The following is a 16823-nucleotide window of genomic DNA, read 5'->3' on the forward strand; positions in this document are numbered from 1 at the left end:
GGGTGGAGAGGTTTTGAGGAAGGAGAAGCAGAGTACAGGCTATAAAAGTAGTAAGGCAGATGGGCTAAAGTGCATTTACTTAAATGCAAGCAGCATCAGGAATAAGGGCGATGAACTGAGAGCTTGGATAAGTACATGGGACTACAATATTGCGGCTATCAGAGAGACATGGCTGACATCAGGGCAGGAATGGATATTGAATATTCCTGGTTTTCAGTGTTTTAAAAGGGATGGGGGGGGGGCGGGGGAGGAAGAGGAGGAGGGGTGGCGATACTGGTCAGGAACACTATTACAACGGCAGAAAGGGTAGTGTAGAAGGATCCTCTCTAGAGTCAATATGGGTGGAAGTTAGGAACAAGAAAGGAGCAGTTACTCTACTGGGAGTATTCTATAGGCCCCCTGGTAGCAGTAGGGATACTGAGGAGCAGATTGGGAGGCAGATTTTGGAAAGATGCAAAAATACCAGGGTTATTATAGTGGGAGACTTCAACTTCCCAAATATTGATTGGCACCTGCTTAGTGCCAAGTGTTTAGACAGGGCGGAGTTTGTTAAGTGTGTACAGGACAGATTCCTGTCACAGTACGTTGACAGGCCGACTAGAGGGAATGCCATATTAGATCTAGTTTTAGGTAATGAACCGGGTCGGGTGACAGATCTATCGGTGGGTGAGCATCTGGGGACAGCGACCACTGCTCCTTAACCTTTAGCATTGTCATGGACGGGGATAGGAGCAAAGAGGACGGGAAGATATTTAATTGGGGAAAGGCGAATTATGGGGCCATAAGGCGAGAACTTGAGAGTGTAAATTGGGGTGACATTTTTGAGGGGAAATGTACTGTGGAGATGTGGTCGATGTTCAGGGATCTCTTGCAGGATGTTAGGGGTAAATTTGTCTGGTGAGGCAGAAAAGGAAATGGCAGGGTGAAGGAACCATGGGTGATAGGGGAGGTGGAACAACTAGTTAGGAAGAAGGAGGCAGCATACATAAGGTGTAAGCAGCAAGGATCAGACAGGGCTTGTGAGGAATATAGAGTAGCAAGGAGGGAACTTAAGAAGGGGCTGAGGAAAGCAAGAGGGGGACATGAAAAGGCTTTGGTGAGTAGGGTTAAGGAGAATCCCAAGGCTTTTTTCTCGTACGTGAAGAGCAGAAGGATGGCTAGAGTAAAGGCAGGTCTGATTAAAGACAAAGGTGGGAAGATGTGCCTGTAAGCTGTGAAGTGGGTGAGGTTCTCAATGAATACCTCTCTTCAGTATTCACCAAGGAGAGGCATCTTGATGACGCTGAGGATAATGTTGGTGAGGATAATGTTGGTAAGGATAATGTTCTAGAGTATGTAGATATCAAGAGAGAGGATGTGTTGGAGCTGTTAGAAAATATTAGGACAGATAAGTCCCCAGGGTCTGATGGAATATTCCCCAGGCTGCTTCTTGAGGCGAGGGAGGAGATTGCTGAACCGTCGGCTAGGATCTTTGAGTCCTCGTTGTCCACGGGGATGGTACCGGAGGATTGAAGGGTGGCGAATGTTGTTCCCTTATTCAAAAAAGGTACTAGGGATAGTCCAGGGAATTACAGACCAGTGAGCCTTACGTCTGTGGTGGGCAAGCTGTTGGAAAGGACTCTTAGAGATAGGATCTACTAGCATTTAGAGAATCATGAACTGATTAGGGACAGCCAGCATGGCCTTGTGAAGGGAAGATCTTGCCTCACAAGCCTGATAGGATTCTTTGAGGAGATGACCAGGAAGATTGATGAGGGTAGTGCAGTAGATGTGGTCTACATGGATTTTAGTAAGGCATTTGACAAGGTTCCGCATGGTAGGCTTCTTCAGAAGGTCAGAGGCCAAGGGATCCAGGGAGGCTTGGCCGTGTAGATTCAGAATTGGTTTTCCTGTAAAAAGCAGAGGGTTGTGGTGGAGGGAGTACATTCAGATTGGGGGGTTGTGACTAGTGGTGTCCTATAGGGATCGGTTCTGGGACCTCTACTTTTTGTGATATTTATTAATGACTTAGATGAGGGTGTGGAAGGGTGGGTTAGCAAGTTTACAGATGACACAAAGATCGGTGGTGCTGTGGACAGTGTGGAGGGCTGTCGAAGCTTACAGAGGGATATTGATAGGATGCAGAGCTGGGCTGACAAGTGGCAGATGGAGTTCAATCCGGAGAAGTGTGAGGCAGTACACTTTGGAAGGACAAACTCCAAGGCAGAATACAAGGTAAATGGCAGGATTCTGGACAGTGTAGAGGAGCAGGGGGATCTGGGGGTTCATATCCACAGATCACTGAAAGTTGCCTCACAGGTAGATAGGGTAGTTAAGAAAGCTTATAGGATGTTAGCTTTCATAAGTCGTGAGATCAAGTTAAGAGCCACAAAGTGATGATGCAGCTTTACAAAATTCTGGTTAGACCACACTTGGAGTACTGTGTCCAGTTCTGGTCACCTCATTATAGGAAGGATGTGGAGGCACTGGAAAGGGTGCAGAGGAGATTTACCAGGATGCTGCCTGGATTAGAGAGTATGGATTATGAGGAGAGACTAAAGGAGCTTTACTCACTGGAGAGGAGGATGAGGGGAGACATGATAAAGGTGTACAAAATATTAAGAGGAATAGGTGGAGTGGACAGCCAGCGCCTCTTTCCCAGGGCACCAATGCTCAATACAAGAGGGCATGGCTTTAAGTTAATGGGTGGGAAGTTCAAAGGAGACGTCAGAGGGAGGTTTTTCCACCCAGAGAGTGGTTGGTGCATGGAATGCGCTGCTGGGGGTGGTGGTGGAGGCAGATACGTTGGTCAAGTTCAAGAGATTATTAGATAAGCATATAGAGGAATTTAAAATAGAGGGATATATGGGAGGAAGGGGTTAGATAATCTTAGGAGTAGTTTGAAGGTTGGCACAACTTGGTGGGCCGAAGGGCCTGTATTGTGCTGTATTGTTCTATGGTATTCCTAAAACACGTCACATCCCAAATTACAGAAATCATTGTCAGGGAAATTTCACCAAATGCACCCCAAGACATATCACAGTCCAAAAGCCTGATGAAATGTAGCCCAAAATGTCAAAGGCAGCAAGGAGGACAACTCTATGTCCTGCCATCTTTCAACCTCCCTGGCTACAGAGGTGGTGAGAGAGGATTTGAAAAAAAAAGTGGTGGGGTGGAAGTAATTACAGTTTAAACAGCAGTAGGCAAGTTGGTGGAATTAGTTCTCAGGGACTTTATAAACCTTCATTTAGAAAGGCACTGGTTAATCAGTGCCAGGCATCATGGATTGTTAAGGGAGTGTCCTGGCTGACTGACTAGATCAATTTTTATTTTTGAGATGGAAACAAGCAGGGTCGATGAAAGCAGGGTGCTTGATGTAGCAAATCTTGACGAAGTCCCACATGGCAGACTGGACAAAAAAAAATTAAAAGCTCATGGGAGCTAAAAGAAACTGGCAAATTGGATCAGTGGTAGGAAGTGAAGAATAATGGTTGACAAAGTGTTTTTGTTACTGGAAGACCTTTACCAGTGGGGTTCCACAAGATTCAGTTCTTATTCCCCATGGTAATTTAGACCTAAATACAGGGGTTATAACAAAAACATTTTCAGATGATATAAAAATTTCCTGCATGGTCAACAGCAAGGAAATGGTTTGGACTGCAAGAAAACATTGGCAGTCCTGTCTGTTAGGCAGAGATTCAAGAAATGAAATTTAAGTTAGAGAAGTTTAGTATAGGGAAATGCATTGGGAATGGTACAACAAAGCAATATTCTATAAAACAAAGGAACATAGAAAAATAGTAGGCCATTTAGTCCTTCGAGCCTGTTCCATCATGGCTGATCCTCAATCTAAATGCCATATTTTTGCTCTCTCCCCACACTTCTATAACTCTTTGTGCATCCAGAAATCTATCCATCTTCTCCTTAATCAGTGACTTGGCCTCCTAAACCTTCTGTGGTAGAGAATTCCATAGGTTCACCACTCTCCAAGTGAAGCAATTGCTTACCTCAGTCACAAAGGTCTTAGCCTGTATCCAGAGAATGTGATCCCTTGTCTGCATTCAGCCTGTGAGCCCTGTCAGTATCTCATACATTTCAATGAGATCTCCTCTCATTCTTCCAGAAATAAGTGAATATAGGCCCAAGTTTAGCAAAAGCAACAGTTATCAGGGCAAAAAAGAGCGAGTCCCCTTTGGAATCAAAGGGGTAATCAATGTGTCGCAAGGGCAGGAATGGCTGCTGAATATTCTGGGGTTTAGATGTTTTGACAGGGGCGTAAGTAAGAGGTGGGGAGTGGCTTTGCTGATCAGAGACAGTGTCACAGCTGTAGAAAGGGAGGATGTCCTGGAGGAATCGTCTACTGAATCAGTGCAGTTGGAAGTCAGAAACAGGAAGGGAGCGATCACTCTTGGAGTATTCTACAGACCCCCCCAATAGCAGCAGAGATGCTCAGGAGCAGATTGGGAGGCAGATTTTGGAGAGATGCAAAAATAACAGGGTTGTTGTCATGGGTGAGTTCAACTTCCCTAATATTGATTGGCACCTCCTTAGCGTAAAGGGAATAGATGGGACGGAGTTTATTCTGTGTGTACAGGAAGGATCCCTGATACAGCATGTGGGCAGGCCGACTAGAGAGGCCAGACTGGACCTGGTACTAAGCAATGAGCCTGATCAGGTTTCAGATCTCTCGATGGGAGAGCATTTTGGAGATAGTGACCATAACTCCTTGACCTTTACCATAGCCTTGGAGAGGGATAGGAGCAGGCGATATGGGAAAGTATTTAACTGGGGGAAGGGGAATCATGATGCTATTAGGCGGGAACTCGGGAGCATAAATTGGGAACAGACGTTCTTGGGGAAGTGCACAGCGGAAATGTGGAGGTTGTTTAACGAATACTTGCATGGGGCTCTGGATAAATTTGTCCCATTGAGGCAGGGTAAGGATGGTAGAGTGAAGGAACTGTGGTTGACACGAGATGCAGAATATCTTGTCAAGAGGAAGAAAGAAGCTTACCTGAGGTTTAGAAAGCATGGATCAGGACTCTGGAGAGTTGAAAAGTAGCCAGGAGGGAGCTTAAGAATGGACTTAGGAGAGCTAGAAGGGGGCATGAGAAGTCCTTGGTGAGTAGGATCAAGGAAAACCCCAAGGGGTTCTACATGTATAAGAATAAGAAGATGACTAGTGAGGGTAGGACTGATCAGGGATAAAAGAGGAAACATGTGCCTGGAGTCAGAAGAGGTAGGGGAGGTCCTTAGTGAATACTTTGCTTCAGTATTCACCAGAAAGAGATAGACCTTGATGTTTGTGAGGATGGCACACAACAGACTGATGTGCTAAGGCATGTCTATGTGATGAAAGAGGATGTGCTGGAACTTTTGGAAAAACATTAGGATATATAAGTCACTGGTGCTGGACGGGATATATGCAAGGTTATTATGGGAAGCTAGGGAAGAAATTGCTGCGCCTTTGGTGATGATCTTTGTGTCCTCACTGGCCACAGTAGTGACAGATGATTGGAGGGTGGCAAATGTTGTTCCTTTGTTCAAGAAAGGGAGCAGGGATAACCCTGGGAATTACAGACCAGTGAGTCTTCAGCGGGGGCAAATTTCTGGAGAAGATTCTCAGAGACAGGATTTATGGGCATTTAGAGAAGCATAGGCTGATTGGGGACAGTCAGCATGGCTTTGTGAGGGGCAGGTTGTGCCTCATGAGCCTGACTGAATTCTTTGAGAACGTGACAAAGCACATTGATGAAAGTAGAGCAGTGGATGTGGTGTACATGGATTTTAATAAGGTGTTTGATAAGGGTCCACATGGAAGGCTTATTCAGAAAGTCAGGAGGCATGGGATCCAGGGAAACTTGGCTGTGTGGATTCAGAATTGGCTCACCCACAGAAGACAGAGGGTGGTGGTAGATGGAGCGTATTCTGCCTGGAGGTCAGTGACCAGTGGTGTTCTGCGGGCATCTGTTCTGGGACCCCTGCTCTTTGTGATTTTTATAAATGACTTGGATGTGGAAGGGTGGGTTAGTAGGTTTGCTGATGATACAAAGGTTGGTGCTGGTATGGATAGTGTAGAAATTTGCTGTAGATTACAACAGGATATTGATAGAATGCAGACCTGGGCTGAGAAGTGGCAGATGGAGTTCAACCTGGATAAGTGTGAAGTGATGCACTTTGGAAGATCGAATTTGAAGGCAGAATACAAGGTTAATGACAGGACTCGTAGCAGTGTGGAGGAACAGGGGGACCTTGGGGTCCACGACCATAGATCCCTCAAGGTTGCCACGCAAGTTGATAGGGTTGTTAAGAAGGCGTATGGAGTGTTGGCCTTCATTAGTCGGAGTATTGAGTTCAAGAGCTGCAAGGTGATGTTGCAGCTCTATAGAACTTTGGTTAGACCACACTTGGAGTACTGTGTTCAGTTCTGGTCATCTCATTATAGAAAGGATTTGGAAGCTTTAGAGGGTGCAGAGGAAATTTATCAGGATTTTGCCTGGATTGGAGAGCATGTCTTATGAGGATAGGTTGAGTGAGCTAGGGCTTTTCTCTTTGGAGAGGAGGAGGATGAGAGGTGACTTGATAGAGGTGTACAAGATAAGAGGCATAGATTGACTGGATAGTCAGACTTTTTCCCAGTGTGACAATGGCTAACACGAGGGGGCATAATTTTAAGGTGATTGGAGGAAGGTATAAGGGGGATGTCAGGGGTAAGTTTTTTTTAAAAAGAGTGGTGGGTGTGTGGAATGCACTGCCTGCAGAGGTTGTGGGGGCAGATATATTAGGGACATTTAAGAGACTTAGATAGCCCCCTATTTTTCTACCATTCATGTGTCTATGTGGGAGGGAAGGGTTAGATAGATCTTAGAACAGGATAAAATGTCAGCACAACATTGTGGGACAAAGGGCCTGTACTGTGCTGTAGCGTTCTATGTTCTAGATAGGGTAGATAGTCAGAATCTTTTTTCCCCACAGCAGGGGTATCAAAAATAGGAGGGCAGAGATTTAAGGTGAGAGGAAGGAGTTCTATTTGGAATGTATGGTAGTGGAATAAAATACAATCACAGCAGTTGGGACACATTTAGCCAGGCACTGAATAGGCAAGGCATAGAAGTAAACAGAAGTAATGCGGACAAATGAGATTATTGTAAATGGGCAAAAAGGTTGGCATGGACGTGGTGGGCCAAATGGCCTGTTTCCATCCTGTATGACTCTATGGCGAACCTTTATCTTTTCTTGGGCAAGGGGACCAAAACTGCACACATCAGGTGTAGTCTCACCAAGGCCCTGTTCAACTGTAGCAAGATATCCTTGTCTTGTGCTCAAAACTTCTTGCAAAGGCAGTCAATATAATCTTAACTGATTGCACCACTGGCATGTTTGTTTTCAGCGACTGTGTACAAGGACATCTAGCTCGCACTGTACATCAGCATTTCCCAATCACTATTTAAATACACTTCCTATATACTCATGCCTGTGGCCAAATTCCACTCTAGCTCCATTTGTAATTTTGCAATGACACCACTGTAGTAGGTCAGATCTCAAACAATGACAATTGCTCTGCCCAAGGCTGCAAGAGATTGCAATGAGTTGTGAATGCAACCCAGTCCATTGCACAAACCAACCTCCCCTCCCATTGACTCTGCCTACACTTTGTTGCCACGAGAAAGCAACTAACATAATAAAGGCCCCTCCCACCCTGGTCACGCTCTCTTCTCCCCTCTCCTGTCAGGCCCGAGAGCACAAACCACCACACTCAAGGACTACTTCTATTCCACTGTCAGACTCTTGAACGGACCTTTCATATGTTAAAAGATGAACTCCTAAACTCTTGATCTCCTAATCTACCTTGCTGTGACCCTTGCACTTTTTTGTCTACCTGCACTGCACTTTCACTGTAACTGCAACACTATTTTCTGCATTGTCTTTTTATTACCTCAGTGTAATTATATATGGCATGATCTGTTTGGATGGCATGCAAAACAAAAGCTTTTCACTGTATCTCAGTACGTGACAATAATAAACCATTACATCGCATGCTCTTGGCCAGCACAATTTTTGCATTTTTTTTAAAAAAAAACCTTTCATTGAGTCTCTGCCATGGACAATGCATTGTAGGTATGTCCTATCCCCAAATGATTTCCCCCTTACCTTGAATTTGCTGGTGAATATCCTGGCCCCTGCCGGTTCGCTCAGCTCTTTCAAAACATTACCTAATGATGGAGACAGGAGTATTCAGGTGAGTACATCACGTTCTGTTAATGTTAACTGAGTAACTGCACACATTGACATACAGGTGACTAGGATCACTATCCCATTCACCCCCATTAACCACATTCCCAACAGATCAAATCCCTTGCCATTCACTCCTACTAACTACATTCCCAATGGATCCAAATCCGTCATATTTGTGGATGGCAGCAATAGGTCTTTTCCTATTATCTTAAATTCTGCTTTTCCTAATGCCCCCAGCCCATCACATTCCCAAAGCTCCAGTCTCCTGCCTGGATTACCTGTAACCAATCCCATTCCTCCCCCACCCACCGTTCACTGGCTGCCAGGTCCTCCTACTGCTATCAATCACCTCACACCCAGCAGCACCTCTAGTTACTACACTCACCATTGCCTCCGGCTCCCTGGTCGTGAATGCTACAGATAGGGTTGCCGTGCTGCCTCTCCACACAGGCCCGGAGAGCTCTGTTCATCTTCTGCTCCATCTCAGCATCGCCTCGCTGCACTGCTCCAAAATCAAGTTCTGCTGTGTTGTCTCCCTGCACCTGAGGTGGGGCAATCCAGAAATCCCATTCACTAACAATGGAAGTTTTCATAAGCCAACACAGCCCATCTTGCTGCAACACACACACAGCTTCATCTGTACCCCAATGCTACCAGCACATGCTCCCATTCTGTCCCCAGTAGCCTGCTTGGCATTACAAACACTCCCCCACTAGTGGGAGCAATATGGTTGCACTCTGCTCTCTGACCATGCATACTCATGCTCTCTCTTGGCAGCAGAGCCGTGCCCCACCCCAAACTATTCTCCGCTTTCATCCATGGTCATCAACTGTTCCCTTTCATGCAACCACATCCACACCCCACCCTACCACCACCCAGATAGTGCTCTATCCCCAGCCATGCTGTGCTCCACCACAGGTACTTCCCACTTCCATCCATGTTTGCAATCTGCTGACAGTCATATCCCTCTAGGCACAACAACCATACTCCAGTCCTGGCCAAACCCCTGATTGTTGCTGAAAATGGCCACAAGGCACCTCGGAATGGCAGTTCATTGTTCCTGGTTTATGAAGGCTGTCAGATGAAGTGGAGAGAAAACATGCAAAATAACCATTCGCTAGAAAAGATAGACCAATGAGGCCACGTGGTTGAACTGAGTAAGCTGATTTACTTTAGGCCGACAAACAGTCAATAGGAGACAGAAGAGCAGAAATGCCAATTTATGTGAAAAGCAGAGTTAACAATGTCATAATATTAGGGGATTTCAACTATCTTTGTATTAATTGGTACAATAACACAATTCTTAAAATAGAACACAGTACAGCACAGGAACAGGCCCTCCAGTCCACCCTATCTGTACCAGCCGTGATGCCAATCTAACTAATCCCATCTGCCTGCACATTGGTCTGTATCCCTCTATTCCCTGCCTGTTCATTTATCTGTCTAAATGCCTCTTAAACATTATCACATCTACTTCCACCACTCCTCCTGGCAGTACATTCCAGGCACCTCTCACACTGTGTAAAATAACTTGCCTTGCAAATCTCCTTTAAACTTACTCCCCTCTCATCTTAAAGCTACGCCCTCTAGTATTTGACATTTCAACCTTGGAGGAAGAAAAGACCGACTATCTACCCTAAAATAAGTTCAAGTCAAATTTGTGAAATGAGAGAGGATGCAGTTCTGGACAGTTTCAGGGAATGCAAGGGGTGGCAGTGGAACAGTATCCTAGTGGGAGTGAGTATAACTCAGTTACAGCTAGCCTAGCTATGGAAAGTGGCAAGGATAAACCAGGATTTGAAGTTAAGAAAGGAAAGGCTGCATTTAGAAAGCTGAGTGGACTGGGTCACTTAGCAGTGTCAGAGCACAGGGTGGCATTCAAAGTACTAGCGTTCACCCACAGTGAAGATGTTGAAATAGTAGAATAGGATAAACCAAAGGAGGAGGAATCTTAAGCCACATGGTGATCACTCAACACTTCAGAAAACCTAGTGTCTGCACTCTTACTGTGTGAAAAGTTTTCTCCAGACACAAGAGCAGAGAGACCCCCAATACTCAACTCCCCAGCAGTATCATGATAGTCAACTTTTTCAGCTCACAGGTGGACCAGGTGGCAGCTTCTTGTTATCCTCTGATACTCTGACAGGCACTGGGCAACCTCATTCAGTAGATCCTGCCCAGCTCTGCCCCCTCAGCCCACATCCCTCCTCTGGCCCTCGCAGCTGGTACCGAAATTCCCTCACACTTTGGTGCCCAGTCCCTTGCTGATGCATTTAAGGTATCAGAACACAAATTGACAAGATGTCTTGCCTGAATGGAGGATGCTGCCCCTCCACCCACTCCGATTCGATACACAGGGCCTCCGATCTTCACCACCTCCATCTCTGAAAACAGACATATACAAATCAGGAGTCAGAATAACATCACTGCAGTCTGAAAAGAGGGCCCCCAGGTCACACAGGGCAAGGGTCATCAACTGAACTCAGGCTGGGGTCACATCCACGTGGCATAGGCTCAGCACATGGATCATGCTCACTTGGAACACACATTGTCCACCCCCAATGGCATCTCAGCCCACACACACACACATGTGCAGTCAAAGATATTCCCAACCCACATCCATTAGACCACATGCCCAACCTACCTGAATCCATAAGGGCAACAGACCCATAGCCACCCTGCAGGTCCCAGAAACACCCTCATTTGATGCCTCACTTAACTACATTCATAAAGACCACTCCAACTCCTGATGCCTGCCCTCCCATCCCACATCCACCCAGTGGATGACTCATCTATTGCACACCAACCCCAATTGAAATCCTGCAAGCCCACCCCCTGCAGAGACACATTCAATGGGCACAACCCACCTGGCCACCCCGACCAAAAGGCATTGCCCTGGTCCAAACACCCCCATGTGCGTGGCTGCAACCCTAGGCAAAAGTCACGTGCTCTCCTGCACCCCCCACGCTATGGCCAATGCACCCAGCAGACACTCAGTTAAGCTTGTACCCAACAACCCACATGCATAGATACTCAACAGCCCTCCCGTCCAGCCACACACCTACAACAGTCATCCTGCCGACCACCAGCTTACCTCTTATTATACATCACCTACACTCTATGGCCCAATCCACTCCCAACCAAACCCATAATCACCAGCAATGCACACAAGCACTACTATCCACTTGCCCAAGACACACCTGGCTCAGGCTGTTCTTTCCGGACATGGTCATCTTCAATGGTTCCAATACCGGCGCTGAACATAATGGGTTTTATCCATTCCCTTCTCTCCCCACTGGGAAGCATCATTCCAAATGACCGGGCAAATCCTGAAACAAAAAGAAATCAAACACTAGAAGTGAGACATGATGCACCAGCTAATCGGGGGCATGAGGCAGAGGTCGAGACAGATGCAAGGCTCTATTTATCTACTGTTGATGAAAGGCACCATTTAAACAGGATCCAGCAAATCTAGAAGCGATCAGCTGTCAGGACCTGATCAAATCCAATGCTGCCCAGCTGCTAGGACCTTATTAGTTCCAGGAATGCACGTTAACCAGGTCCTACCTGCCAAGACTGGCTCTCCAAATTTATTGCCGTAATCTGAAGCTCCGTTACTGGCCTCGATCACCACTTCCAGTGGCCGTGCAAAGTTCCCAGGATAAGTGAAGGTTTGGTCTTCCCAGGGCAGCTCATAGCCTGCAAACACAGCCAAGTCAAAATTAAACAGTGTACCCACTTTACAATCTCACGTGGATGAGATGTGGCAGAAGGACAAAAATTGAACATACACCAAGGGAAGATGGCCAGAGCTTTAAATACAGTGATTAAATGCAAGGCAAGATGATCAGATGGTAAGTGCAGCAGGGAACAGCCAGACAACAGGAGAAAATTTCAGAGAAGACTGAAGTGTGCAATACTTTATGAATAACCATTTAGAATCAGGCTGAACATGTAACTGGGGGTGGAGAAAAAGAAACAAAGAAGGAAACTAAAATGAACAAATAATGTGATAAAAAACATGGAAGGATACCAAAAAAAACTTTTATAAGTATAAGTATGTAAATAGCAAGTAGAGGGGATCTAAGGATTATGAATAAAGGTGATCTATGCATGGAGGCAGAAAGCATAATGGGTACACTACATGAATCCTTTCTGTTGGCTTTTGGCAAGTGGATGCTGCCACAAATCTCAAGAGGTACCACCAGATCTGCTCCCCTCAAAGCAATTCAGTCTTTCAATGAAGTAACAGAGAAAGGAATGTAAAAAATGTTTGTTATGTGGATTTTTAAAAAGGCACCTGATAAAGTCTCACACAAGAGCAAAATTGAGGCCTATGGAACTGAAGGATCACCTGCAACATGGATAGGAAATTGGCTTAAAGGCAGAGACCGGAGCAGTGTGAGGTGGCTGGGACCACTGCCTAATGATGGATATGGGTGCCTGGATGACACAAAGTTTGGAAGTTTTGTCAACAGTGAGGAAGATAGTAATAGATCACAAGAGGACATAGTTGGCTGGCTGAATGACCATACAAGAAGCAAATAAAATTTAATACAGAAAAGTACGAAATGATATGCTTCACAGAAAGATTGAGAGACAGTACAACAAAGAGCAAATGGCATACTTCAAGGAACACAGGGACCTGGGTGGACATTAAATTTTAAATTTAGAAAGTGGCAAGGAATGCCGAGAGACTGGTCGGGAAAACATGGGATCCAGGGTTTAAAAAGCATAAAAGTACAAAAGCAGGGGAGTTACCTTAAACCTGCACAATCCACTGCAGGCCACAAGTGGATGACTGTGTCCAAAATACTGACCATCACACATTAGAAAGGATGTGAAGGTCCCAGATTGAGCACAGAATAAATTTACCAGGATGGTTCCTTGTTTGAGCTGCATCAGCTACCAGGTTAGACCAGAAAAGCTGGGGTTGTTCTCCTTGGTTCAAAAGGTCATGAGGAGATTTGATAGAGGTGCACGTGGTTGTTTTAAACACGATAGCTAGAGGGAAGCTGTTACTCTTAGCTGATGGTTCAAAGACCAGTGGGGGGGGGGGGTGGGGGGAGGTGGGGGGAGAATTAAATTTTGGTCAAACAACACAAGGGGTTGGGAAGAAAATCTTGTTTTTACAGTTGTCAGGATCAGGAGATCATCACTTGTAAGTGTGGCGGGACCAGATTCACTGCCTTCTAGAGGGAGTTATTAGGCACTTGAGAGAATGATTTGCAGCACAACAGGAAAAGAACAGCTCAATGAGATAATTCCAAAGGGAAACTGCAAAGATTCAGTGGTACAACTATTCTGCAACTCCATTTTATGACAGCCAGACCAATAAAACAGTAGTTAGCCAAGCCCCTAAGCTAGTTACTTGTAGTCAGTGATGGAAATAGACCACATATACTCTGCTACAGTGGTCAAGGACAAAAAACAGACACAGAGACTGTCTACAGTTGATGTACACACACATCAGATACTCTGATGCTGTTAATGTTAGTGACAGATACAGGCACCAGATACCGACACCACTGAGAAAATAGTTCAGTGCATAAGATCTTAAGATTTTACAAATTGGAGACATAAAATGCAAGAACAATAAAGTCATGATGAACTTGTTCAGCCACAACAAGAATTGTTTTCTGGGTGCCATTCTTTAGAAAACATGTTAAGGTTTAGAGGGTTCAGAAGAAATTTACTAAAATTATTTCAGGGATGTTAATTCTGTGTACAGACTGGAGAATCTGGGGTTGTTCTCCTTGGAACAGAGAATCTGATAAAGACAGTCAGAGTGAAATTGTTCCTACTGCAAGGATCAAAAGTCAAAGAACGATGGTAATCAGCAATAAGCCAAAACAAGGAAAAACTCTTCCTTCTAAAAGTGGCAAGTCGTTGGGACTTGGAATACACTGCCAGGAGAGTAGTAGGTGCAGATTCAATTGTAGCATTCAAAAAGGAGCTAGATAAGTATCTGAAAAAGAAAATATTTGCAGGAATATGGGGAAAGGGTGGGGGAGTGGGACCAGCTGGATCTTTCTTACCATAGAGCTAGTATGTGCACAGGCCAAATGGACTGCTGTACTGCAACCATTGTAATTCTGTTAGTGAGTGACAGATACATGCAGCAAATACTCAGATACTTTTGCAGTTAATGATGGACATCAGATACTGAGACCCAAAAAAAACCTGCAGAAGCGAGAAATCGGAAATAAAAACAAAGTGATGGAAATTGCCAGGACAGAAAGTTAACACTTCAAGTTAATGACTTTTCACCTGTTCTGATGGAACCTAAAACAATACTGTCTCTTTCCACAGATGCTGCCTGACCTGAGTATTAAGTGTTCTGTTTTTAAACCAGATACTGAGATCATGTTACCAGTGAGAGATGCCAGATGCACAGTACAGTAAGTGAGATGATAGATACTGAAACATTGTTACAGTTATGACAGACACAGACAGATACCGAGACACTGTTACATATCTCTGATAGGCACCTGTGGTTTCCTCTCCCAGTACAATTAATGACGACCTTGTTAAAGTCCCATGTGATGCAAGGGAAGTTGTATCCAAAATACAATGTGAATAGCAGAGAACACTGGTGGATGGTAATTTTATGTGACAGCAAGGCTGTTTACATTGGGATTCCACAGGACTCTGCTCAACTCCTTGCTTCTTGTTGTATTTATTAAAGATTTAGATGTAAACGTAGCAGATTTAGAGATTTGCAGACAGGAAGTGTAGTTACGAGTGTGGAATAAAGCTGTAGGAGTCAGGAACAAAATGGAAAATGTTGGAATTATGCAGCATCTGTGGAAAGAGAAACAGTGTATAACACTTCAGGAAGACAGTCAATTCTAGGAATTATGAGGTCATGCACTAGACAAGGCCAAAGAGACCTCATGATAAATGGATCAATAGTTATATATAGGGCGACAAGAACAAACATCCATAGATCTCTGAAGGAAGCCCAAGTGATTAGGAGGGCAAAGGAAAAGCTTAACTTTGTTGGCTGCATAGAATACAAAAGAGGTCATGTTAGAACTGTATAAAACACCAGTTATGCTGCATGACAGAAAGAATATAAAAGGCACCAGAGAGGGTTTCACCACATTTTTAAAAACTTACATTTATATGGACCCTGACAGGACTTGAAAATTTCATGGCAATACCGACTAGTGAAAGTTGTAAACCTAGAACCTAGGGATTTAATGAAAGTTGTCCAACAAGGTGAACAAAGGACACTATATGGGACAACAGAAATTCTGGAAGAACTCAGCCAGTCAAACAGCACTTGGGGGGGAGTGGAACCAGTTAACGTTCTGGGTCAGGGATCCTTCCTCAGAACTGTTTAAAGGACACGATACCCCGAGCAGTGCGGTCAATAACTCGGGCAGAGGTTTCATGCAGTAAATGGAATTGGAGGCAAATTGAAGAAACTGACAAAATTCCTACAGGATATGACAGGGCAGAGCCAGGGGCAACATTTCCCCAGGCTGGGGTATCTTGAACCACCAGCAGGTTAGGTTGGTCATTCAAGGCTAAAATCATAGGAAATTACTTCACTCAGAGCATAGTGAATATTCAGAATGTGACCCAAGAGGATTGTGGAGCTTCAAATCACCAAGGCAGAGATTGATTGATATTTTAATATTAAGGGGATCAAGAAATAAGGGTTTGTACAGGAAAGGGACAATGAGGTGAAAGATCAGCCATGATCTTTCGAATCGCAGAGCAGGTATGAGGGGCTAAGTCGCCTCCCCCTATTCCACTACTTTACGTTCTTAAGCAAATTATTTTTTAACCAAGAGCGGTGAGTTTTGTGTACAGTTCTAGACAACACACTATGAGGACGTGTTTAAGCTAGAGGGTGCAGAAAAGATTCATAAGGATGTTGCCTGGATTGGAGGCCTTGAATAATGAGAGATTGGATAGGCTGGGTCTATCTTCCCTGGAGTGAAGGAGGTTTACAGGTGACATGATAGGAGGTATACAAAATTATGAGGGGCATAGATAGAGTAGATAGCCAGTGTCTGGTTCCCATGGTAGAAGTGTCTAAAACTAGAGGGACGAAGTTTAAAGGTGAGAGGGAAGAGGTTTAAAGGGGAACAGAGGGATACATTTATCCCCCACACACATAGTTGGTATCTGGAATGAGCTGCCAGAGGAGGTGGGGGAGGCAGGAACAATGTTTAAGAGGAACCTGGACAGGTACTTGAATGAGCAGGGTGTAGAGGGATGTGAGATTATAAGATATCTTTATTAGTTACATGTACATCGAAGCACACAGTGAAGTACATCTTTTGCACGGAGTGTTCTGGGGGCAGCCTGCAAGTGCTGTCATGCTTCCAGCGCCAACATAGTATGACCACAACTTCCTAACCCATACGTCTTTGGAATCTGGGAGGAAACCGGAGTGCCCAGAGGAAACCCACGCAGACACGGGGAGAACGTACAAACTCCTTACAGACAGTGGCCGGAATTGAACCCGGGTCGCTGGCGCTGTAAAGCGTTACGCTAACTGCTACACAAGCGGAATTAGTACAGATAGACATGAGGGTTGGCGTGGACATGGTGGGCCGAAGGGCCTGTTTCTATGCTATACAACTTTATGA

General features: G+C 45.0%; 1 protein-coding gene across 5 annotated transcripts in view; it reads right to left on the reverse strand.

Moving 5' to 3' along the window:
- pfas (phosphoribosylformylglycinamidine synthase) overlaps nucleotides 1-16823 on the reverse strand; it is a 41544-nt gene that overhangs the window by 15208 nt on the left and 9513 nt on the right. For all 5 annotated transcript variants that reach the window (XM_052021570.1, XM_052021573.1, XM_052021572.1 and 2 more), the window contains 5 exons: nucleotides 11782-11913; nucleotides 11415-11543; nucleotides 10525-10598; nucleotides 8600-8756; nucleotides 8131-8192 (listed from right to left, as the gene is read on the reverse strand). In XM_052021570.1, the coding sequence (XP_051877530.1) occupies nucleotides 8131-8192; nucleotides 8600-8756; nucleotides 10525-10598; nucleotides 11415-11543; nucleotides 11782-11913 (554 nt within the window). The remainder of the gene's footprint in view (nucleotides 1-8130; nucleotides 8193-8599; nucleotides 8757-10524; nucleotides 10599-11414; nucleotides 11544-11781; nucleotides 11914-16823) is intronic.

The sequence above is a fragment of the Pristis pectinata genome, chromosome 8 (assembly GCF_009764475.1).
Source record: "Pristis pectinata isolate sPriPec2 chromosome 8, sPriPec2.1.pri, whole genome shotgun sequence".
NCBI lineage: Eukaryota > Metazoa > Chordata > Chondrichthyes > Rhinopristiformes > Pristidae > Pristis > Pristis pectinata.